A 25,314-nucleotide genomic window follows, 5' to 3' on the forward strand; every position below is an offset into this window, starting at 1 on the left:
CCAATTTTATTCTGATCATCCTCGGCTTAGGGGTCCCATATTTATACCAAGTTTGGCTCACTTCGAGAACATTCGAAACAAGCCTGTTACTAACGACGTTGTTACTGTTGCTAACCTAACAACGTTGTCTGCTCGTTGTTGTTCCTAAAGACGTTGCTTACTTGGATCGCTTTAGGAAGTGTTTTTCTCGTACATTCTGCCCCCGTTGGAATGCAATTCCATTTCTAAGTGAAGATTCTGGTGGTTATCCTGTAGCGGCAACGGGGCTAACTTGCTTACTGCTCGACGATACGCTCCAGTTGTTGTCTGTATATCAGCAACTCGCACGATACCGTCCTTCCCTGGATGAACTGCGACGATTCTTCCTAGCTTCCATGTTTGCACTGGTTGGTTGTCCTCTGCCAATAGAACAACTGTGTCGACGTCGATATTGGGTTGTTTCTTGGTCCATTTCGCTCTTGATTGTAGTGTTGACAGGTACTCTCGAGACCACCTTTTCCAAAAATGGTCCCGCAGCTGATTCAGATACTGCCATCTTGTCAGACGATTGATAGAAACGTCCTCGTATGATGGTTTGAGTATCGGTTCCAGTGGTCTTCCAAGCATGAGATGAGCCGGAGATATCGGTTGTGGATCGTTCGGGTCATCTGACGAAGCATGCAATGGCCGGGAGTTTACAATCGATTCAATGCTAGTCAGCACTGTATACAATTCTTCGAAGGTCAAAGTGGCGTTTCCCAGAGTTTTTGCCAAATGCAATTTTACCACCTTTACTCCAGCCTCCCACAATCCTCCGAAGTTCGGTGATCTCGGTGGGATAAATTCCCATTCCACTTCTCGACGTAGCAGGAAATTGTTGATTTTGTCCTTTTCGAGCTCATCATTGAACAAGGCACGTAGCTGGCGTAACTCCTTTAATGCACCAACGAAATTTGTTCCGTTGTCCGAGAATATTTTCCGCACCATGCCCCGTCGATTCACAAATCGGTCTAGTGCGGCCAGGAATGCCTCCGATGTTAGGTCTGACACAAGTTCAAGGTGAACCGCCTTCGATACTAAGCACACAAATAAAGCGATGTATGCCTTCACGACCATTGTCTTACGTTTACCTTCCTTCACGAAAACTGGCCCAGCGTAGTCGACGCCAGTCAGTTCGAATGGTGCGGCGATGTTCACTCGGGATTCAGGAAGATTCCCCATTAGTGGTTGGATCATCCTTGGCTTCATACGGAAACATCTCATGCAATTATGGATTACCTTGCGGATGGTTGAACGGGCGTTGATGAGCCAAAATCTCTGACGAATTGCTGCCAATACTCCGGACTGGCCTTCGTGGAGTCGTTCTTCGTGAATTTTCTTGATAAGCAACTCCGTTACTCAGTGTTTTTGGTGGAAGCATCAGTTGATGTTTGGCGTCAAAGGACAATTTTGAATTTTGTAGACGTCCACCGACTCGTAGGAAACCGTCCTTGTCTATGAATGGTTGCAATGCGACCAGACGCCTTGGAATTTCACCACGTTGGACACACTGGATCTCCTCATGTAGTTCGTTTTGTTGAAGAACACGGATAATGTAACTTGTCGCCTTACGCATGTCCTGCACGGTCAATCGTCCACAGGAATCTCGCTTATCCTTAGGAGTTCGCATACGGCGAACGAGGCGTGCTATGTGAGCGTAAACACGCTGCAGCTTGTAGAATGAATCGAACCGTTCAAAACTAGTATCGAGTTTCTTCACTATCGGGTTTGCGATGACCACAGTTTTTAGTTCAGGAATCAGGTCGTCGGGAATCTCTTCTATCGGCTCCATCCTATAGGTGACTTCACGAAGAAAAACTGGACCGTTCCACCACAGCTGACATTTGTTTAACAGGGTTGGTTTCATTCCTCGGAATACGATGTCCGCCGGGTTTTCATCCGTTTTGACGTAGCTCCAATGGCAGTGTTTGGTCAGTTTGTTGATTTCAGCCACTCGGTTGCGAATGAAGACTTGCAGCCGATGCAAAGGTTTCCTTATCCAAGCCAAGGCTATTTGACTATCGGACCACAATCTGATTTCGCGGATCTCCAGTTTTAACGTCGGGATCACCTTATTCACCAGCTTGGCTAACAGTTGAGCGGCACACAACTCTAGTCGAGGGATGGTCAACTCACGAAGGGGAGCTACCTTGGATTTGCTGCATAAAAGATTAGACATGCGCCATACGCACATTTGGAGGCATCAGCGAAACCATGAATCTCCATTGTTTCCGTATCAGGAACCACAACGCATCTTGGAATCTTGAAATTGTTGAGGTGGCTCAATGATGTCTGGAACTCTGTCCATCGCTGGAGTAACTCACCTTCCATAGGTTCATCCCATCCAAGGTTGGTAGCCCACAGGCACTGCATGATCATCTTTGCTTCGACGATCACTGGTGACACTAATCCCAATGGATCAAATAACTTCGCTATTTGGGACAGGACACGCCGCTTCGTTGGTTTGTCTTCGTTATCCGTTGGTTCAGACGACTTGAAGAACAGGATCTTTCTTTGGATCCCACAGAAGTCCCAAAGCCTTGATTACTTCATTTGCGCTGGAGTCCTAGATGGGCACTAGGGTCTCTCGATTTCCTTCAGGAATTCCTTCAAGCACATCTTCTGAGTTGGAACACCACTTTCGAATTGGAAATCCACCTTTCAGCATCAACTCCTCCAAATCACGACGTAACTTCTTGGTTGACTCAATTGAATCCGAACCAGACAGAATGTCGTCCATATAGGAATCATTCAGGATAACTTCGGCCGCTTCTGGATAATCCTCACTCTCATCACGGGATAAGTGATCTCACAGCGAGAAACGACGCCGCTGATGTACCGTAGGTAACGGTCAATAACTCCAAGACCTTTAGTACTTCCGACAGGTGTCCTCGCCAGAAGATTCTCTGGTACCGAGTCTGGGAGGGATCAACGAGAATTTGTCGGTACATTTTGGATACGTCTACGGTGAAAACGTAGGTATGGGTTCGAAAACGTAGTACGATGCTGAACAGGTCACTTTGGCTGCTGGTTCCAGTCATTAGTACGTCATTCAGGGACAGTTTACTCGCTTTGGCTGTTGCGTCAAACACAACACGAAACTTTGTGCTGCTACTGGATGGCTTGAAGACACAGTGATGCGGCAGATAGTACGATTGCAGACCAGGAGGATCTTCTTCCTCCCTTACTTCACGGCAGTGACCCAACGATTGGTATTCGTCGATGAACTTCGCATACTGAGCCTTCAGGTCAGGATCTCGCGCCAATCTTTTCTCCAACAACAGGAATCGTTTCAACGCCAGGGATCTGGAACTTTTCAACTGGTCCACTGATTCACGGAATGGCAGCTGAACAACAAATCGTCCATCTTCATTACGACGATAAGTCTGTTGAAAGTGTTCTTCGAAACGTTCTTCTTCACTCGTCATCATTGTTGGTTCAGCGATTTCCTCTTGGTCGAAAAACCGCTGCAAGCATGCTTCCAATCCATCGGTTACAGCAAGATTGACACATACTAAAGAATTTTCTTGCATTTCCTCGTACGAGCCAGCCACGACCCATCCGAACTGCGTTTCGTACAAGGTAGGCAGGTGATCGGCAAGTTTGATTTGGCCTTGTTTCAGAATGTTGAAGAAATGTTCGGCACCAATCAGCATTTCCACTTCTCGTGGACGGTTGAATGAAGCATCGGCCAACAGTACACCGGATGGAATGTGCCAGGAATCCACTCTAACATTTGCCGACGGAATGGTACCAGTCACCTTCGGTGTGACGAGACAATCAACATTGGCAGTGAAGTTGCTGTGGTTGGATGTCATTCTCACCACCGTTCGATGGCGTATCTCGGAACGCGTACCTCCTACACCGACTACAGGAACATTAGCTGGGAATTTCGGCAGGTTTAATTTCCTCACCACGGACTCCGACAGCAAATTGATCTGTGATCCAGAATCCAGCAGTGCTCGAACCTGGTGAGTGTGGCCTCCTTTAAAACGCAGAATGACCATCGCTGTCATTAGGAACACCTGCTTGCTTGGTGAACGAAACACGCTGGAACAGGAAGCATTCACAGGCTGATCCGCCACTGCTGGTACTGGATCTACTTCGGCTGGCTTAGGCGGCTCACTCGTTCTTACTTCAGGTTTCTCCCGTTGCTCGAAATGAACTAGAGTGTGGTGCTTTTTGGAACACTTTCCGCAGGATTTATTGCTTGGACACGCTGCACTACGGTGGCCCTTCCTCAGGCAATTGAAGCACAGATTCGTCGCTTTCAGCTTGTCTTGGCGCTGGTCTACGGTCATCCTTTGAAAAGTCGAGCATTTGAAATTCTGGTGCTGGCCGGAACAAAAGTCGCACGCATATTCCGATGTTGCTGTTGCAGCATGCGACAGACGACCAGACTTGTGAACTCTGGGAGGCTTCAATCAACCAGTCCGAGCTTCCTGAGTATGAGCAGATGATCGCATTCCTGAAGCAGCGGTGCGTGATTCTGGAACGATGTGAAACCACTCTTGCATTTATCGCAAGGATCCGACTCTAATTGAAAGGTCCCGCTATTTATACCCTTCGGAGTGTTGAAACACCCTCCAAAGGCGCGCCCCTTTGTCAGTCATAATTGGATTCCTTAGCAATAAAATTTAGGCACGATAATGACCATGCATCAGAACCCTAGTCTTAACCACTTCAAACTAGGGAGCAACGAATAGAAGATTAGGAATCACATAGATGAAGACAACTAACTCATTTTTTTCCTTGTTTCAAGATCATCCTCGGTAGACAAAGCCGAGTCTTGTCACTATCAACAAGGCATAAAAAGTAACAAGGACTAAGATGTGTTCCTTTGATTACTGAAAAATCCTGTTCCCCTAGTTTGAAGCAGTCAAGGCTAGGAATCGGTGGTAGATTTTACATCCCGTAACGTACCACGAAAAGGTGATCTACCCACGTTACGGGGCACACGGTACTTGGTTCATGAGTTTTTTAATAAACAACATTTATTAAAATTGAAGATATAGTTTTTGAGATATTTGAGCTTTTAACACTTTTTTTGGTATTTTTACTCATAATTACTAAAAACAAATACTGTGTATATTTTTCAAGAAAGACTTTACTTTTCTCAACAACTTTGTCTCAGACGGCATTTCGATCAGAAGTGAAGTTTTCGTGCTACATTTTATTGAAAAATGTGAAAGACACCATTTTCAAAACAAACACTAGATCCAACATGGCAGAATTTTTACTAAAATGTGAATGATTTCTCAGAATAAAAAAAATATGTAAAGTTTCATGCAAATCGGAGAAGGACGCGTCAAAAATAATTATTTATGAGCTATTCGCCGTGGACCTACTTTTATTCATTTACAAAACTCCCTCAACCATGTCTGCATTCGAAAATCCGCAAGATATCAGAAGAAAATTACATCCTACGGCATATTTACATCACGGAGTGAAAGGTTGCATTAAGAACCGTAAATAAACCATCATCCAAATTAATGACACCTATTCGTATCCATTAAAATTACACCCCACTAAATTAGGAAACGCAAATGCGTATAGTCAGCCCAGAGAGAGGGAGGAGAAAATGCAAGTGACCATTGAGATCCACTCAAGTGACCCAACTTTGTGGCCGCCAGCGGCGGTGAACAAGACGTAAAGGCGTGAACCCACGAATTGTGCATAAAATATGCAGAGGTAGGTCCGCAAACAACATACGACACGTATTATCACCACTGAGGAACAATTGCAAAAAACAAAATCTTTTGCTTCAGCAAACTGCACTTGACCCACAATTTGAAAGGGACTACTGCTACTGCTGCCGTAGGGAGCAGGAATTGCTTCCAGCTACGCTACGTTTCTTAAATTCACACGAGCGTTGAAATTTCGAGGAAATATGGAAGAATATAAACGGTACTTTGATTGCTAATTGTTTGATTCGAAAATGAGATTTTGAACTCGAAAACGCTGAAAGTCGAAAAATTGGTTAATGTCACCACGCCGTCGTACAGCCTTTTGCTTGAGATATATTAACCATTTCGCGAGACACTACACAGCTATACGTGCGGTTTAGCGGCTGCCAACCAGTGCGCAGGCACCGTTCAAGCTTTTAGCATTAATTGTAGTGATTAAAGCCGTGAAATTTATCTGCTGCTTTTAATCGTCCGCGCCCCGTCAGAACTCGATTCGCCATAAAAAAAAAATTTCCCGTAGGTAGCTTAAATTGAAAGCCCTCGCTGGGATCGGTTACTTATTCACGCACTAACTAAAAAAAATGCTTTCCATCAGTGCAGTGTGTTGTTGAATTTTGGGAAATAGATGTCTCTGAGATTATTCCACGCGAAACGGTTGGTGCCATAATAGCATACTCCAGTTTTAAATGTGATTTCACTGTTCAACATGGGTTCGTCATTAACAGTGACCATTGCAAACTTACCTTTTTCTGGGACGAAGCAACGCACAGGTCTTTGTCTGGAAATAAAGTAAGAAGAGGAGAAGGTTAAAATAGTGCTAAAACAATCAGCATTTGAACGCGCGAAATGGAACTGTGTTTTTATTGTGACGAGAAAACATGTGATTGCAATTTATGGACGTGATGCGGCGATGACGATGGGAGATGATAAATATATCATCACGAAAGCGATAATTGAATGTGACCACATATGAGGGGTCAAGCATGCTAATGGCAAGATTTTCCATGAGATGCAGAGGTGGGATTGGAAACAGCCAACCCTTGCAGCTAACGAATGCAGATATACCAAAATGACTGATATCAGTACGAAAAAGTACATGGGCTGTAGATCTAAAGATCGATAAACAACATACATTCAAATCAATTATTAAAATTAAAGTTCTAATAAGGTACGTGTCTACAAGTCAATACGTTCCATTCAAGGGAAGTTTTCTGAAGAGCACAAATAGGTTATCTATCCTGTTTAAGATAGTATCTTGAACTCGGACAATATGCTTTATTCGATATCATTTTGTAATGTGTATAATTTTATTAACTCTATTTTTAAAGATACTCAAATTTCATAAAACCGTGTTCAGTTCAAGGACTGAGAAATATGAGGTTTATTCAGAATTTCCAGAGACGTCAATACAATGTATAGCTTTTAAGTCCACAAACCAATAACTAAAATGAACTTGTGAGCAAATGTTAAATACATAGATGATTAAATATCAATCAAGAGGTGGAAATTGTCAAATATGAAATTGGGATTGTGTTGGTTCCGGATTACTAGTTCGGAAAAATAAGAATTTGAAATATTTAATTAATTTTTTTTAATTAGTCACTTTAACGCTCTTGGGTCATTTGTGACTTGTCCGGGGTGAGATTTGAACTAGTGAATTTGGCATGAGAGGTATGTGGTATGGATACAGTGACTTGATTTTTTTCTCGATATTTAAAACAATACTAAAGCTGCTGTTGAAGCCCACAGGTACTAATCTTTGGAAAAATGTCTAGAGCTTTAAAAAATTTCTAGACCATTTTTCAAAATCTTAAGCTAGGAAACTATCAAGATCACGAAGTAAAAATACCAGGATATTGAAGCCAGAATTTTGTTCGAAACCTCTGATCGAAAGTTGGTTTATCAAACGATAGCCCTTATTTGTAAAAAGGGTAAACACTTGACTTGACTTTCGCAATAAAAGTGCGAACCATGGCTGAAATTGTGCGACCATGGCTGAAATTGGCTGTTTTATGAAGGCACTGGATGTAAATCCCGTGATGATGGAAGCAACATTCTGGATTGCGGAAGAGAAGGCGGTCTTCATAAATTTTAAAACACAAAAATCAATGCAGTAAGGGAGAACAGCCCATAATGCACCCCTGGGGTAAAATGCCCACTTATAGAAAAACAGCGATAACTTTTCCTCAGATGCATTTTCCGGGTAACGGATTGTGTTTGTTTTCAACTAGAGGTTTCACAATTGATTCTTGATCATAAAATCATATTTTGACCTACTGATTCCCTTAGAAAATAGCATTTTGTGCAAAATATGATACAGTTGTTAAAATCGTCGACTTCAAATTAAGCTTTTAACAGCATATATCGCAAAAAATTGAACTAATTCACTTTTCGTATTTTTTTAGATGTTTTACTTAATGAATCACAGCTTAACACTCTATTGCGACCTTATTTCTGATGTAACATAAAGGAATAATCATCAGGCGTCAGATCACCATGAATCAGGCGTTTTGCCCCGCTATCATATTGGAACCAATTTATAAAATACCTTGAAAATCATGAAAATGCATCGTTCTATAGTTCGAAATCACTTGATCTTCGTAGAAAACATGGTAATGAACCAAACACCATTACTTTCTTCTTGATTTTAGCTTCCATACGCCAGCAATTGACGATTTTGCTTAAACGGTGCGTTTTGCACCATCCTACCCTATGCGAGTGTACGATCTACCACCAGAGGACCCAGATCGTGATCCAGCGTTAGTGATACGGAAACGTATAGCGTGCCATCCGAGAGAAACTTCCAGCGCAGCACTTGTAAGAAGGAGGATCCACGCAACGTTTTTTTCAATCCAAAGGGAAACATTTTCTATGACACGGGATCAAGAACAAATGTTTCATGTGCAAGATGAATGTACACCGAAGGAATTCCTGCATCAAACGGCTGCCAGAAAAGTCAAAACAAAAACAAAACAAATACTAAAGGGCACAGTGGTAGCACTCCGTACACAGAATGGCAGTGGGAGGTGCATAGATGGACGACAACAACAGGGAGTGGCAGAGGAAGAGGTAGATAATTTGATCTCTTCTACTTTGGCCATTACGTCCAACTGGTCATTTTCACCGGCTCTCAACTTAATATTCTTTGAAAACTTCCAATGCACAATGGTCCAGGATGCGAATTAAGCAAGACAAAAATCCTTGTGTATTTATCTTATGTTTTAGAAGTGAAGTGTCTGGTGTGAACTTTCGATCTTTTTTTCCGTTCTCATTTTGGAGATTTATTGACTTTGGGTGATCCTGTAAAATTCAGTTGATTTTCCGTGACAGTCACCTTCAGATGATTTTTTGGGCTTGTTGAAATACACATGTTTGTCGAGAAAAGTAAATTGATATTTCTTATAATTTACAAGATACCACCGTTCACTGAAGTACAAGATGTAAATTTAGCAAGATAAAAATCCGAGAGCTTTTGTCTTAAGTTTACTAGAATTTGAGTTTTCTGTAAACTTTTTCAACTTGAATGTTTCTTCTTTTGGTCTTTTTTTTAACATTTTGGTGGGTCTTAAATGGATGATATAAGAAAAAAAAGGTATTATTTTCTGAAAATAAAGTCACAAAATCTTTAGCAAAGTTGAAGTTGAGATAATTTCAAGCTACTTGTCTGCAAAAATGTTTTTTTTTTTCATCCATTAATGTTCTCATCCTAAAAGTGCTTTTTTCAGAATTGACTTTGGATGTTTTAAAAATATAAGAACAATTTGAGAAATGATAACGTTAAGAGATTGAAAAAATGTTTCTATTGGAAAGTAGCTTTAAATTATCTCAGCTACAACTTTGCTGTAGAACATGCTTCTTTACATTCGAAACTTAAAAGGGCAAATTAATCTATATAAATAATTTGAGAAGCAGCCTAATCTAATCTAATATAATCTAACACCAAAACTGCCAGTTCTTGAATGAATCCTGTAAAATGATGGATATACCAACATCATATTATTTATTATTTTTATTTATTTTTTTATTATAGTCACTTAAACACTCTTGGGTCATTCGTGACTTGTCCGGGTGAGATTTGAACTCGTAGCTTTGGCGTGAGAGGTACGAATGTTAACCACTACGCCGGATATGTCTTGTCTATTTGATAAATGTTTAACATCGAAGATGCTTCACCCACACCAAAACGGCCAGACCAACTGTGCAGCATTTAAGGGGCAAGATGATTCAGAAAACATCGAGCCTGTTTAGATAAAATATTTAAACACGATGGTTCAGAATCCCATAAATAACATAAATAGCGACCCAACAGGAACAAGAAGAAGAGGCGCGCAGCGGGCAAGATGGATCAACCAAGTAGAAGGTGACCTGCGGACCCTACGCAGACTACGAGGCTGGCGAAGTGTGGCCATGGATCGAGTAGAGTGGAGACGACTTCTTCGGACAACAGAGGACAACAAGGCCTTAGCCTGATTGGTAAGGTAAGTATGATTCAAAGAGAGACAAACTGTCGAATGCGGGAACATTTTAATGCAGTAGGGTGGTTCAAAATATTGATTTTTCTCCACTGAGCTGAATCGATTTCGAATCAGGACCTGATAAGTCTCTCAAAATTTGAGCTCATTTGGATGCGAACTCATAGTGCAGGATTGGTAAAAAAAAACAGATTCTCGACAAGTGAAAGTGATTTTGAATAAAAAAAAATAGAGAAGAGAGCAAGCGCACAAAGGAAAAGGCAGCACAAGATAGGACATTTTTTTCTTTCTATTCTATTGGACGAATATCTCATGTCATCGGATCTGATGTTACCGGTAAGCGAAATATTGGAGACTTTAGGTATAGTCAACAAGAAGGTATCAGTCCCTTGGTGTACGGGTGAAATTGTAACACTGCAGGAACACATGAACAGTACAAAATGTGTTTGGGAATGATCGTTTTAGAGCGGGAAGGTTTAATTTATCTGGAAATGATATAACGGAGCTTAACGTAATTATGGGAGAGGGGGGGGGGCGACCCCGGTTAGTAGTGGTAGTGGTTAACATCCATGCCTCTCACGCCAAAGTCACGAGTTCAAATCTCACCCTCGGACAAGTCACGAATAACCCAAGAGTGTTAAAGTGACTATAATGAAAAAAAAAAAAAAAAAAAAAAAAAAAAAAAAAAAAAATTATGGGAGAATTCTTTCGCAGCCACAAAGAAGAGGTTCTACTTCGAATTATTTTCACTCCCGCGGGTTTTCCCCTCAATCAATAAAAAAAAATGATAAAACACAACATAATTTCTTCCTTTTAATTAGCTACGGGTATGACAACGATGGTGAGTTCACCATGTTATATCTTCATTTTATTTCAGCAACCTGATAAGGTTGGAAGATATTCCAGCAGACGCTCTGGACAGCAATTTCAACATTTATAAAAAATCTGCATTTGCCAGCAACACTGACTGGGTGAATCCTATGGCTTTTCTTCCCTACTAACATAATTCCTAAATTCCCGAGACATTTATGAGGGGTTGTAGAGTTCTCTGCATCTTTCTTAAGTAAATGTTGGACTAACATACCTTTCCTATCCCTACCAGTTGTAAGGATGTGGCCAGAACAATCCATAACTGTTGGAGCGCGATATGTCTTTATCTGGGAGATAGTAATTATTTCCTACTTACTATCTGTCCAGTAATAGATATCCGTTTTGCTCTAATACTTTTGAATTCGTACCATCTACGATATTGTGAAACTTGCTCGATGGTAATGCTAAAGGTAATGCTTTAGTTCAGAATGGTTCAGAATCCCATAAATAAATAAAACGAGGACACCTCGTACCGTACGATATATTTTTAGTAATTATATGATTGGTTGTTAGTTAGAAGCTTCTGACAGAAAGATTAAGTGATGCTCCATTTTCCTCTGACGGTTGGGACATGAGCACTAACTCTTGTCCTAGTCTTTTATGGCTTATGGTTATATCGCCATTACTCGCTTTCTGAAAAGAGAAGAGAAAAATTAGAAGGAGAAGGACAAAGGAAAAGGATTATATACACTCTATGAACATAAACAATATTTTTTATTTGGAATATACAATATAAAAATCATAACTGTGGCATCAAGTCACAAGACAAGTCACGAATGACCCAAGAGTGTTTAAGTGGCTTTATAAAAAAATTAAAAATTGAGAGGTCGTACAAACTGAACGCATAAAACTATACAACAGGCACCGCACAGCACCCATTGGATTAGTAAGAAAATTAAGTAATTTTTCCAGCCTCTATGGGCGTTTAGTGATGTCCTCTTCAACTGTTCAAAACCAACGCGAACGAGGTCAGCGAAGTTACATTATTTGATTTATACTATAATAACTTCAGTCTCCAATGTTTCAAGTAGCTAAACAAACCAAACACTTCTAATCCGAACCGAAATACCATCCCGCCTTGAATCAATTATCATTCCTCCATATCGACATCGGCATCAAATTAATTGCGACAATTCAATTGTTTTCTCACTCTTCTCACCCTTCGCCAGAGTCTCCGTAGTCACCGACGGAGGTCTTCCACTGCATGCGCCTCCATCCCAAACGACTCACGGCGAGTCCTCATTTTTCCACTTGCACGATCTTGGAAATCATTTTAAGGTGCGTTCCAATGGCACATTCTTAGAATAGTACCCGCTCTCCTATGGACCGGAGCGCGTGCTTTGGGCTTCACAACATGTGCCTAGTAAGTAGGTATACATTCGCGCCACCATCGTCGTAGACGATCAGAGATTTCGATCGATGCGGTACTGACGTAACCTCTCATTCATATGAGCGATAGGGTTACATTTACCGTGAGTACTTAATGCGCAGTACCATACGGTTAAAAAACGATCGGAATACATAGATTATTAATTACCAACCACTCACCCGACAACCATCCAAGAAGGAAGGTAAAATTGGAACGTTACCTTAATGGTTCTGGTGCATTTTCCCCCACGTGAGAGCCATTTACCATCCAAAGCTAACAAATTCGATGGGCCCAATAAATTTGTAATTGGTCTTGCCGGAGCTACTAAAACGGCAATAAAAAACAAAACAAACAATTTCAACCGACGAAACATGATGCACCACAACGCAAATTTTACACTGCACCAGCAGAAATGCAAATAATTTTCCTCGTTTTTATGTAATTAATCTCACGCGAACACCCAAAATACGTAAAAAAAAACTGAAACCTTCACGGCGCGAAGAAGAAGCAGTCGAAAAAGTCGATTTTTTGTCTTTATTTCAGGGAACTTTCGAACCGTGAAATTTTATTACAGGGCTGCGCAATGTGTGCAATGCACATGCACGTCATCGTCCATAACCGAGTTGAAAGTGAGACTTGCCTGTCTTCGGAGGGGGGGTAGTAATGCAACTGGATTGGGCCGAATTTCCAACGACTGGCAAGTGTTCTTATCGAAGCTCAGAGTGAAATGGGGTGAACTTTAGTGGGTCACTTGTGGTAACCGATCAGACGGTGCGGATGAGGTGAAACATTCATTTTTACTCGATGTTTATGGCATAAGTTATTTGAGCTATAATTTCCATGAGATTTATAACATGAAATATTGGACAGCTGATTTTGATCTTATTAACAGCGGATACAGTACTTTCACTAACTATAAACCAGCTGAACGTTCAATAAAGAATAAACATACTGTCACCAGAGAGCAGTCTAATATAACGGAATTATTTATCGGTTAAATTTATCGAGCCAATTAAAAAAAAACTACTGGAATCATTAAAAATATTGGGATCGAATAAAACTTTTTGAATCGAGAGTTTACCAACTGTAATCATAACAGTCTGTTTTCTCGGGTTGGCAATACTGAAAGACTACTTGAGCTACCTAAGCCATGGCCCACTTAGTAATGGAACAAACTCTTTTGTTTATTGCAGCACTCCTAGCGGATGTTTCCGGAAGCTTTTGACGTATATTTGTTGACAACAGCAATAACAATAACAGTGTATTTATTCATTTCATAAAACGCTCTTGTTTTGGAGACAGTCACTGTGGTAGATTGAGTAGAATAATAATAATAAAAGATCATAGCTTTATTTGAAGGTATAAAAAAGATACTGTTAAGTAATGAAACACTCAATTTGAGTAAAATCTCTTTGGCGTGAAACATCGTGAGGGGAAATCCCGACACAGCTATCAGCCAATGGGGAAACGGATTAAAAATACGTTGGGTATAAATACGGGCTACTTTAGCTCCTGGAGGACATTCTGAGATAGTTGCGCCAAATGTCATCACCTCAAACTCCAAATGATCCTGAACAAGATCCTTAGAATGATCCTAAATAGTCCCCCACGAATTAAAAATTCTGAGATCCACATCCTGTCTGGAATTCAGTCATTGGAAGAACGGAGAGTTTTATCTTGGAAAGGTTCAGAGACACCTGTCTGAGATCAATTCATCAGATCATACGTGATCTAGCACGTTAGGCTAAGTTATGCTCGTAGTTAGGTAGGTTATTAATTTTTTTTTTCAATGCAAACTTAACACACCCGCAAGGGGCATTCTGTAGACTAGTCGAAAAACGTGAATACGTTAATTAGAATACCAAATTAAACAAAGATGAAAAGCCTGATAGGCTAATCAATTAAAATGTTAAAACAATGTAAAATCATAATTAACAGAAATAAACAAAATTTTACTACTATTAATCGTGGAGGACATTCTTGTTACGAATTTTGAAGAAGATGGAAGAGCAGCAGCAGAAGCATCAGCAGAAGCGGCAGCAGAAGCATCAGCAGAAGCGGCAGCAGAAGCGGCAGCAGAAGCGGCAGCAGAAGCGGCAGCAGAAGCGGCAGCAGAAGCGGCAGCAGAAGCGGCAGCAGAAGCGGCAGCAGAAGCGGCAGCAGAAGCGGCAGCAGAAGCGGCAGCAGAAGCGGCAGCAGAAGCGGCAGCAGAAGCGGCAGCAGAAGCGGCAGCAGAAGCGGCAGCAGAAGCGGCAGCAGAAGCGGCAGCAGAAGCGGCAGCAGAAGCGGCAGCAGAAGCGGCAGCAGAAGCGGCAGCAGAAGCGGCAGCAGAAGCGGCAGCAGAAGCGGCAGCAGAAGCGGCAGCAGAAGCGGCAGCAGAAGCGGCAGCAGAAGCGGCAGCAGAAGCGGCAGCAGAAGCGGCAGCAGAAGCGGCAGCAGAAGCGGCAGCAGAAGCGGCAGCAGAAGCGGTAGCAGAAGCGGCAGCAGAAGCGGCAGCACAAGCGGCAGCAGAAGCGGCAGCAGAAGCGGCAGCAGAAGCGGCAGCAGAAGCGGCAGCAGAAGCGGCAGCAGAAGCGGCAGCAGAAGCGGCAGCAGAAGCGGCAGCAGAAGCGGCAGCAGAAGCGGCAGCAGAAGCGGCAGCAGAAGCGGCAGCAGAAGCGGCAGCAGAAGCGGCAGCAGAAGCGGCAGCAGAAGCGGCAGCAGCAGCAGGAATAGAAGCCATTGCGCATTGCGCACAGCATTGCGAATTCGTGTAGCAGTAACCGAGGCTGGAAACCTCGATCCGATCACGACAGTCTGTATGGAGCGTAGAAAAAAAAATCGTTCGCAGTCACCTGGAAAATCCATCGTCGTCCGCGGCCAAGCTGGCTAAAGTATTGAATTTTCCTAGAAACACCGTATGAAGCGTGCTCAAAACGTACAGGGAAACCTTGACGATGAATCGGAAGCCTCAAAATAAACGCCGCAGTGGAACTGCCAACCGTCAGCTCCATGGAAATGTCATGAGGCCCAACAGAAGCAACCCAGGTATGTCCGATCGCGATTTGAGTAAAAAGTATGATGCCACCCGTAGTACAGTGCAGCGAATTACCGCGCCAGCAGGCAACCAAATCGATCACTCAAGCAGAATACCAGGTTTTCGAGTTTTCGCCTCTGAGAAAATGATAAACTCGGAGGTTTATCCAGTCACATGGTGGTCCGGTGACATTTTGGCCGGATCTTGTGAGTTTTCACTACAGCCAGGAAGTACAACAATGGTACAATGACAACAGTTTGTTCCAAAAACCTTCAATCCACCCAATTGTCCCCAGTTCAGGCCCATTGAAAACTACTGGGTAATTCTGATATTACGTCCTAAGGAATTCTTAGAAGAATTCCAAGAGAGTTGTGAAGCAAACTTCACAAAAAAATCTAAGTTAGTTTAAGGAGTTTAACGGAGAAGAGAACTTTTCTGAGAAATTCCGAGAAAATAATCGTTTTCTAAAGTTAATAAAGAAAATGGAGAAACGAAAAGAAAAAAAAATAAAAGTTAAGAAAATTCCGAAGAGTTCCATTTTGATGAGCATGCCGAAGGACGCTTGAGAAGAGTTTTGCGTAAAGCATAAAGATTTTTTTTTAAAGAACTTTAAACTTGTACATGTAGATTGGAGTAGGGATAGCGATTTGAACTATTACTGAGTAATTGATTCTCAGATAAAATCTTGAGAAACTAATAAAAATTATGCAAGCAAACTTTTTTTTTGTAATTACAGGCTCTGTTTAACTTCACTAGTTGATTGTGAAGCCTTGGCTTAAAAGGTATTTCAAAAGTTCTACTACATATAATGACACATAAATCATTAAAATATGTCGACATTACATCCTTCTGAACCTGAGACAAAACGATTTACTAACTGTTTCCCAATCTATGGGTCGCAACACTGGTTCCTTTTTATGACTCTAAATATGTGGACGCTTCACTGCTTCGCTTGCCATTTCAGTAATTAACAATTAACTTTTTACCATGATGATTTAAATTTGTGTTTCGAAGTATCTGAATATTCTAAATATTTAATATTGTTTTTTTTTTTTAATTCATGACAAAATACTAGGTTTGGGGACTACACGTGACAAATTTCGTCACAGTTCACTGAAATACATATTTTATTCACGAATTCAATGTTTATTAGAGTGATAAATGTTCAAGAACTAGCTTCGTCAAAGGACTAAAGGTTGAAAGGCAATATATAAATGAATAAAAGGTCGAATGAAAATATCGTAAAATTTTCAACAGCCAATTATCTCGATATTTACTTCTACTGGCGTTGGGCGACAAAATATCTAATGTACAACAGATCTAAATGGACAACACGATAAATTTAATATGTAAAGACAAAATGACGGATTGGACAAAAGGTTGAATGGGCAGAACGTCGAAAGAAATGTTAAGGGACAAATAGTTGAAATGGACACAAGGCCAAATGGACTAAAGGTTCAAATGGACAAAACAAAAAAAAAGGTTTAAATTGCCGAATCTTTTAGTGGATCAAAAAATCAAATGATCAAATGTCGGAAAGGCAATAAGCTGAGTAAAGCAACTAAATTAAAATTGATTAGTCTTACTGAAATACTCGAAAGATATTGTGCACTCTTGAAATCGACTCCTTTTTTTAAAACACGAGTAGTTTTTTTTGGCAGATAACAGTTATTGAACATTTTATTTGACGTATGTATGTATGTTTTTCTTAATTTGATACTTTCCTCTGACAATAAGTCTTAATGAGCATGATTGACCGCCCACGGTTGCTACTTTGTTATTGCCAGACCAGCTGTAATTACACAGAGAACCAATAGACAAATGCTTGGGACTAGCAATCATCCTCAATGTGTAAAAACTGGTGATCTCAAACTAGGCAATACCATCGCCGGCCGCGCCCGAACACAGGTCAAGAAAGGAATGGATAGGAATGTGTTGACGTGACACTCGCTTTGATGGAAGCCGAAAAATCTTCTGCACTTCCACGAGGAATCACTGGGATGTTGGGTAAAAGGGTTGGGTTCGTTTTGGTAAACGATAAGCTTAAGTGAAATTTAAATAGATAAATAAAGATAATAAGAACGATCTCACCGAGTGACCTAGGGAATCTGTATCAAGCTACCAACCAAAGTTCCAGCGCAGTAGTCCAAATTGTAGATGGTTTGCTGGATGAGGATCAACATCCGGTCTGGCTGTCTGGTAAAACTTGAATGAAATGTCCTGAAACTAGTACCCTTTTGATAGGCTCATCACTCTAACTTGTTCCTTTGTATGATCAAGACATCGTGGGTCCAATGGAGGATTTACTACCAACAACCTGGCAACAACCATCTTAAACTATCTAAAGGCAACATACTTAGTGCTTTAGGCTCGATTCACTTAAAATCTAGACGCCCTGCTGGAAAGCTCTCCTATTTCAGTGGTAATAGTTAGTAGTGGTACGATTCATTAAGATTTAAAAAAGTTGTGACAGATGGAAGCCCAAAGAAGGAAGTTAATTTTGGACATCCACGTTGAAAATCAAACGTGGTCAGGTTCAAAAATTGCGAAATCGTTGAATTTGGCTAAAACTACCGTGTGCAGTGTTCTCAAACGTTTTCGGAAATCTATTGTTCGGAAGGACCACAGTAAGCTTCGTAGTTGAACTTACGATCGGCAACTGCATTGGAAGGTATTGAGAACAATTAGAGCAAACCCAGGACTCTCTGATGGCGACATAGTCACAAAACACAATTCCAACAAAAGCACCGTCCGGAGGATCCGTCTACGCGAAGGCTATCATTGTTATCGTGCCAACAAGCAGCCAAACCGGACACTGAAACAGAACCGAATGTCCAAAACAGGCGCTCGGATGTTATACAGAGAAGTGTTCACGAGGAACCCAGGATGCATATTGATGGACGACGAAACGTTTGTAAAGATATACTTTGGGCAGCTTCCCGGGCAAAAGTTTTATGTGGTCATGGCTCGAGGAGATGTCCCCAAAAATATAAATTCGTTTTTGCTAATAAGTTCGCTACAAAATTTCTGATGTGGCAAGCTATGAATTATGCATTCTACCATTCATCAAAGCACACAAAGACCCTGTAAAATTTTGGCCAGGTTTGGCTAGCTGCCACTACAGTCGAGAGACACTTCAGTAGTACCGTGACAACAGGGTGGATTTCATCGAAAAAGACCTCAACCCACCCAATTGCCCTGAAGTTCGCCCAATCGAGATATATTGGGTAGATGTTAAACGGAAGCTGAAAAAGACTGGAAAAGTGACTCAGGATGCTTAAGAGATGAAGATATGGTGGAATAAAATGGCCACTCAAGTTGACGAACAGAGTGTCCAACAGATGATGCGAGGTATTTCAAGCAAAGTGCGCCATTTCATCCAATCCAAATCGGAGTAAGGCTGTTGATATTTTTCCTGAAAGTGCAATAAAAACCTTTATTATGGCTGCTCAACTGTTTTATTTCATCAAAACAATATCGAGATAGAGTTGCTTTCTTGCGTCCAGATTTTAAGTTAATCGAACTTTATGGTCGTAAACACTCTAAAAACGCCTTTTAAAATCTTTCGAAAATGCATAAAAATACTACATATAACTAACCTTTCTATTAATTGCCAAAAATTGACATAAATATAAACGTATATTTATCGCCTAATAAACATCGAAATTGGACATAAAAACGCCAAAATTGTAAAGAAGACCCTCAAAATGCAAAGATCCCCTTGAGACGTATTTCACTTAAACAAAACTCAAATGGACTAACAGCCTTTCTGGGTACGTACTAAGCCCTGAGTATAGATTTATTGTCACTTCCCACTTATATATTAGTTTACATTTGGCTTATCCTAGTATGATAACATCATTTGTGTACCTATCTCCATGAGGTGCCTCGCTCTAGTCAACTAAGTAAAAATAGAAAATATGGCATTGGATGCGACTGCGCATCCAAGTCTTATTTATCAGAAGATTTGCAAAATTTTTTTTTTGCTATTTTGCATAACAGATTGCCTTTGGGAGCTTCATTAATGTTGCTGAGTGATGTATACTTGAATTGATATGGCCTGAGTATGAATGGAAAGTCGATAATGGGGAAAATCTGAAAGACTTTGTACATTAAGTATTCTGGGATGTTAGTACGGAAAACATTCCCCTAGAAACGTCATAAGCTCACGCTTTGGTCATAAACGCAATTGACGTTTCAATATGTGTTCGAACCGCTCCGAATCGACTGTGGCAAACCCCTCGTCTGATCACTGACAGTAAGCGCAGGCGTACGCGGTTGCGTCACTTTAGCCAAGTGATCATTTTCAACTGAACAGATGAGATCATTTAACATCAATAGAAGTACAAAGAACTATGGTTAGCGATTACAAGTATCAAAAATCAGTTTACATTCCTTGGTTTAGATTCTATTCATTGGTTTATATTCTAGTATATTGTGCATAAATCAGATCAGAGTGAAAACTACTGAATTGATCCACTTGAACTGTATGGAAGAATTATATTGGAAGTGTGAAAATTAAATTTATTCATTCCTTGATCTTAACAATAGCATAAGGCCTCACCCATATTTCAGTTTACCATTGGTTAATCGTTAGCAATAGTAAGTTTGATATTTACATAAACTGTAACCCAGATACTTTTTTTCCTAGATTTTTTTTCCGTCGATCTTGTTTTCCGTGCTGAGCACCAATGCTACCGACGCCAGGGAGGCAGCTCTCACACCTGTACCCTACATATCGACCCATCAACACATGAACCGGGGACCAACGGCTTTACTTACTTAAAGGAAGGCGTGATCAGAGATTTTATGCCTCAGAACATCCCGGCGGCGCCGACTGGGAATGAACCCAGGCCTGCTGGGGTGAGATGTAATCACGCTTACCACTACACCACCGGCGCCGCTAACCCAGATACTTAAAGTTACTGATACTAGGTCGTTATAAACCAATTGTGGCTATACAGTACCGGAGATAACGGAATTGATCTAAAGGGTAAACTAAAATTGTAACCTAATAATTGATTGACAAAGGACAACATTATAATTAATACAGTGCATGAATTGACATTACGCTGTTTTCACTACATTTGTTTATTTTTGTGGCCTTAAAAATTACATGAGGTTTTCGACATGATTGAAGTGCATCCTCTTGGGTGTAATATTAAAATTTATTTTTGCGGTGTAATGACCTCGCTAAATCAAATAAACTTTTTAACTTTGAGCGCATAAAACCAAAATCCGCTCCAGAAAAGCTTTTCTCCGACTGTTTTAGTCTAGTTGAGAGAACAACGCCAAAAATGCTGTTATAAATGCCAATATATGGTTTTCAAAAATGCCTATATGCTGATTTTTCAGTTTTTCTCATCAGAGTTGCCTGAAAATAAAACGAGTAGGGCAAATTTCGGCTTCGGCAATACCTATTACCGTCAGGTGCGCAATGAAGTCACACCCTACCATTTTTCACGAGAAGTTTAAGCTGAACAATGCATTAGGTCCTAAGTAACGTTGACAGATTCTCTTCGTCGACTTTCTCTTTGCATTCTCACGGCCATGTTAAGACTTTCCCAGCTATTTTCAGAACGCAGATCGTTGAAAGAAGCTATTATCTATCTTCTAATACGACAAACATGACAAGAAACGGTTCTATACCCAAGTTATTAACGAAAGAGAAAGTCGATGAAGAGAATCGATCAATGTTACTTAGGACCTAATGCAATGTTCAGCTTGAGTTGTCGGTAAAAACGAAAAAGCTTATACAATCTAGTCCTACAGCATCAATTGCATGAGCATTCCGATCAGTTATCAAAACATCAAAATGATTGAAAACACGCTTCCAAATCACCTATTCTTAAGTTTCAAAAATTGGTTCATACTTAATCCGTCCAATTTCCCTTCATTTTCTACCTCGTAAACATCATTCCTTCAAGTGTTAATCCACAATCCAAACAAATGGTCTGTCCAAAATTACGACCATCTCCGTTGAGCTCCGTCCACTCTCATCGATTAGGCTCGATTATTGATATTTTGCCCCAAACACACAACACCCGTCTCACAGGGGCACATAACTGTTCAGTCAGTCTGGAAGTGAGCCAGCGCACGCGTGTGATCTTAAATATTATGCTAATACGACTTAAATGCGCCGCCGCCCAGATAGAAGAAACGATTCAGAAATCTATTTAGAAAAATCAACCTCTTTCGTTCAGGCCTGGATGGAAGGCCTCTGGACTCGTAAGGTGTGCCGCCGCCACCGCCTGCCACACCACTACTGGCTGTCGGCATTTTACAAACAGAAACTTTGAATTCGAGGCAAAAAGAATCATTCAATACCATTTTCCCTCGGTTGATTGTGCGCTTGAATAATCAGAAACGCACTTAATTAGTTGGTCCCAAAAGAACCGAAGGGAACCTATCAGAAGTCACACCATTCTGTTAGGCACAACATTGGTCCCCACATAAATCAATCCTGGGAATAACAGGTGAAATCTGGACGTTTGCTTTCTGCTGCCAAAGAAAGGTGCAACTCAATTCATAAGAATGTATTATTTTCCTGTTTCCAACCATCAACACATTCTTCTCCAGTAAGGGGCTCCCGGGATGCAGGTTTGGTCTGCTGCGAAGCAAAAACCTGTTTTCCTGGGGGGACCTTTCCCGTACGTACAGACATTCACTCCCGCGGGATAGTTGGCTCTCTGGAGCAGTCAGTGGCACTGGCGCATTCCTGTAGCCATTAAAACTGATTTATTGCTCGGTCCAAAAGTGGGCAGGCCCTGGTCCAGAAGTGTAGCAAAGTGCAACAGAGGGCACTATCACCACCAGGAAGAGGCTGCGCAAGTTCAGGTGCTTGCCGTGATGTTGTTACCCGTGTGCGAGGAGATTGCTAGATCAGGTTTTTGTAGTCTCTGCCTCTTTCCGGTAGAAGTAAAAGTGGATTACAATTAATTTTAGGTTTTGGTACTTTTGGACGATGGCTTCTTGGGAAGTCAATTACGGTTTGTAGAAAGTGGGGAGATCTTCATTTTTGAATGGAAAGAGCTGGATTGAAGATTGAAGGGAATCAAATGTGGAGGAAAGTGTTTCACTTTATTTGTTTCCACTGATCTTGAACGTACTTCCCTTCCTAATTAGATATTATGCAAGTTAATTAGCATAATTGAGCAAACAGGAGATGTGAACTTTTGATGATCATCATAAATTGTTATCACCCTTGAATTTGCGAAGTGCATTTCAGTCATTAACAAGACCAGTCGTATGTGCTTGTTGTTATCACCTAGTGCTAAAAATAACTACTTGCGTTTCCTGACCTCGCCTTGGTCGACGGTTTACCAACTTTTTTACGACCATTTTATGTAGATATTTCCAGCAAACGACAGCTAACCGGCATCGACGGCATACAGGCTGGTGTTGAGAGCCGTGCTCATATAAGTCGATCAACTTCGCACCATGCGATCGCCACTACCAACCATCAGTCGAACCGGCTCTGGTGAAAGAGGTTGATGGACGAAGAAAGGTGTTGTGATTAAAATTTGCGAATTTAGTTGCACCGTTGTTCATAAATTTACTTCCTCCATACCTTCCTGGACCGTTCACCAATCCGCCAGACGTAATTTGTATGCATTGATTAAATATTGTTTGCTTTTGCCAGCGCAGGTTTTTTTCTGGTTATATACCTTTCTGTGTGAGTAAAAAGTCGTTATTTTTTGGACGATAAATTCTTTCATAGGAAGGAAATAATAGGCACTGAGGCAAATAGACTGGCGGTAGCAGAAAAAAAATTCCCAATCCAAAAAGAGCCTCGGCCAAACTGGAAATAGAATTAATAAAGAATTTGTTTAGCATTTGAATTAGAATGAACAAGACTCGATATGGATGGAGTTCCAACTTAATTCAATATAAATTTGAAATGATTTTGAACAAAATTTCGAAAAACAATAGAAGTAGGAAAATTTTAATCAATTTATTCCAAAGTATTAACAAAATATTTTGAATACCTTTGACGTAAATTTTAACCAAAAATGAATTGATATTCAATGGTCATTGGACAGGTAAAGTCTTAAACTACACGAGCAAAGTTTTATGCAACGCTAAATATTCATATTTTAGAAGTGATTTGAGATAAGGGTGCAAAGGCTTTAATAAATAATTACTTCATTCGTCAAAATCTCTCAAATAATAACTCACTCTTGAAAACAATTTGTTTATAGTTGCAGCCTTATCTCGAATCTCTCCGGATTGTGTTCTTAGTCTGTAATATCACCCGGAACTGTCGAAAACACTCAATGCTCCAAAATTCCATGAAATTTAAATAAATATCTAATCCTGAAGAAAAATAAAAGATCGCTCTGAAATGTAGGTACTCAGAAAATTCTCAAAACTCCAGAACGTTCTTGAAATTTCAGAGACATGTCAATCTGAGAATATCTAAGAATTATGGGAAATATTCCACACTCCAAATACATTCGAAACTCTTGAAACTTATGGAGCTCAGTAATTCCAAAACATTTGCTACTTTTGAAGCTTCTGACTTTTCCAAAAACCAGGAAAATCGAAGAATTAAGCTAGGGGGAGATTGGAAGCATCTGTACCAGCAATTATCGAAATTAAGAATTGATTTCAGTGTTCTTAGCTCAGTCGGTAAAGGCACAGATATAAAGCAAGACCATGCTGGAGGCGGCTGGCTTCGATTCCCAGTCCAGTCTGCAATTTGATTGAAAAATGTATCTACATCCCTGGGCATAGAGTATGATTGTACTTACCACACAATATTTAGGTATATACGAATGCAAAAATTGTATTGGCTTAGCTATCAATTTAAAACTGTGGAAATGCTCAAAGAACGCTAAATCAGGCATAACATTTGATAGCGGCACAAAAGCATTTGTAAACAAACTTTCTAAGGCCCTTTACACGCGAATCAAAGTACGCCCACGCAAACCAACACCACTTTCGGAAAGGTGATAGTTGCCCCTATGATGTTGTTGGTTTGCGTGGGCGTACTTTGGTTCGCGTGTAAAGGGCCTTAGAAAGTTTGTTTACAAATGCTTTTGTGTCGTTATCAAATGTTATGCCTGAAGTTTAGAGACGGCGTAAAGTCCCAGTAAGGACGTGATAAAACAATACAAAAAGAAGACATTTCAAGAGATGCGAGAGCTCCTGGAGTTTTGCAAGAGCATACAAATCCGCGAAGCAACCAATATGCCTGCTGATTGCCCTTTTCACAATATAAGGTGGCTTTTATGTCGTAATAAGCCCCTCACACCAATATTTGGCATCCATATATTTACAACATTCAATGCTACGAATTAAAATATTATTTAGAATATAGTTTGTACATTCAGGAGAAGCTAACTTGCAATATAGTAAAATGCAACCCATGTTTTATCGACAGAAAATTAGATTTAGGTTCTGAAATATAGAAATACAACACACTTAGTTTTGTTTTCCGACTTTCGATCATTTTGACCCCCACGAGTTCGAGCTAAGTAATAGATTTTACTGAGATCTCAGCGAAAGTGACGTTTGGTTGCAGAGTCTCGTAAAATGTTTTGCTAAATTACAGCATGCAAACGTAATTTTTTGCTTAGACCCCAGTAAAATGTATTGGCCAGCTGCTCGGCGGTGCCAAGATAACAGAGATTCGGAAACGAAACCATATGTGTATTTAGTAATAAACACCACACTTATCAATTTCAGGGGAATTCATAAGTTTAACAAATAGGTCCAGAAAAATTCAAAGAAGTTGGAAGTTTCATGAACGTCAGGAAAAATTTTCAAACCTTTAATGAAGGTACGAGAACTCCAGGAAAATTTTGAGAACTTTATGTTAGTTCCATTAACCACAGCAGAAATTTCGGGAACCTTCAAAAAGTTCGGAGAATTTGAAGG

General features: G+C 40.6%; 2 protein-coding genes across 4 annotated transcripts in view; one reads left to right on the plus strand and one right to left on the minus strand.

Moving 5' to 3' along the window:
* The window catches only part of spir (spire), a 463,061-nt gene that overhangs the window by 325,587 nt on the left and 112,160 nt on the right, over window positions 1-25,314 (minus strand). For all 3 annotated transcript variants that reach the window (XM_065216592.1, XM_065216591.1, XM_065216590.1), the window contains exon 2: window positions 6,449-6,483. In XM_065216592.1, the coding sequence (XP_065072664.1) occupies window positions 6,449-6,483 (35 nt within the window). The remainder of the gene's footprint in view (window positions 1-6,448; window positions 6,484-25,314) is intronic.
* LOC135696994 (uncharacterized) lies at window positions 14,418-15,288 on the plus strand. Its single transcript, XM_065216537.1, has 2 exons — window positions 14,418-14,728; window positions 14,772-15,288. Exons 1-2 carry the CDS (start codon window positions 14,418-14,420, stop codon window positions 15,286-15,288), a joined length of 828 nt encoding a protein of 275 aa, XP_065072609.1.

The sequence above is a fragment of the Ochlerotatus camptorhynchus genome, unplaced genomic scaffold (genome assembly GCF_037179485.1).
Source record: "Ochlerotatus camptorhynchus isolate MF236.1 unplaced genomic scaffold, CSIRO-AGI_Acam_v1.1 ptg000064l, whole genome shotgun sequence".
NCBI lineage: Eukaryota > Metazoa > Arthropoda > Insecta > Diptera > Culicidae > Ochlerotatus > Ochlerotatus camptorhynchus.

Coding starts and splice junctions, on each gene's coding strand:
- LOC135696994 (XM_065216537.1), top strand. CDS start 14,418: ATGGAAGAGCAGCAGCAGAAGCATCAGCAGAAGCGGCAGCAGAAGCAT. Junction 14,729..14,771: donor CAGAAGCGGCAGCAGAAGCG/GCAGCAGAAGCG, acceptor AAGCGGCAGCAG/AAGCGGCAGCAGAAGCGGCA.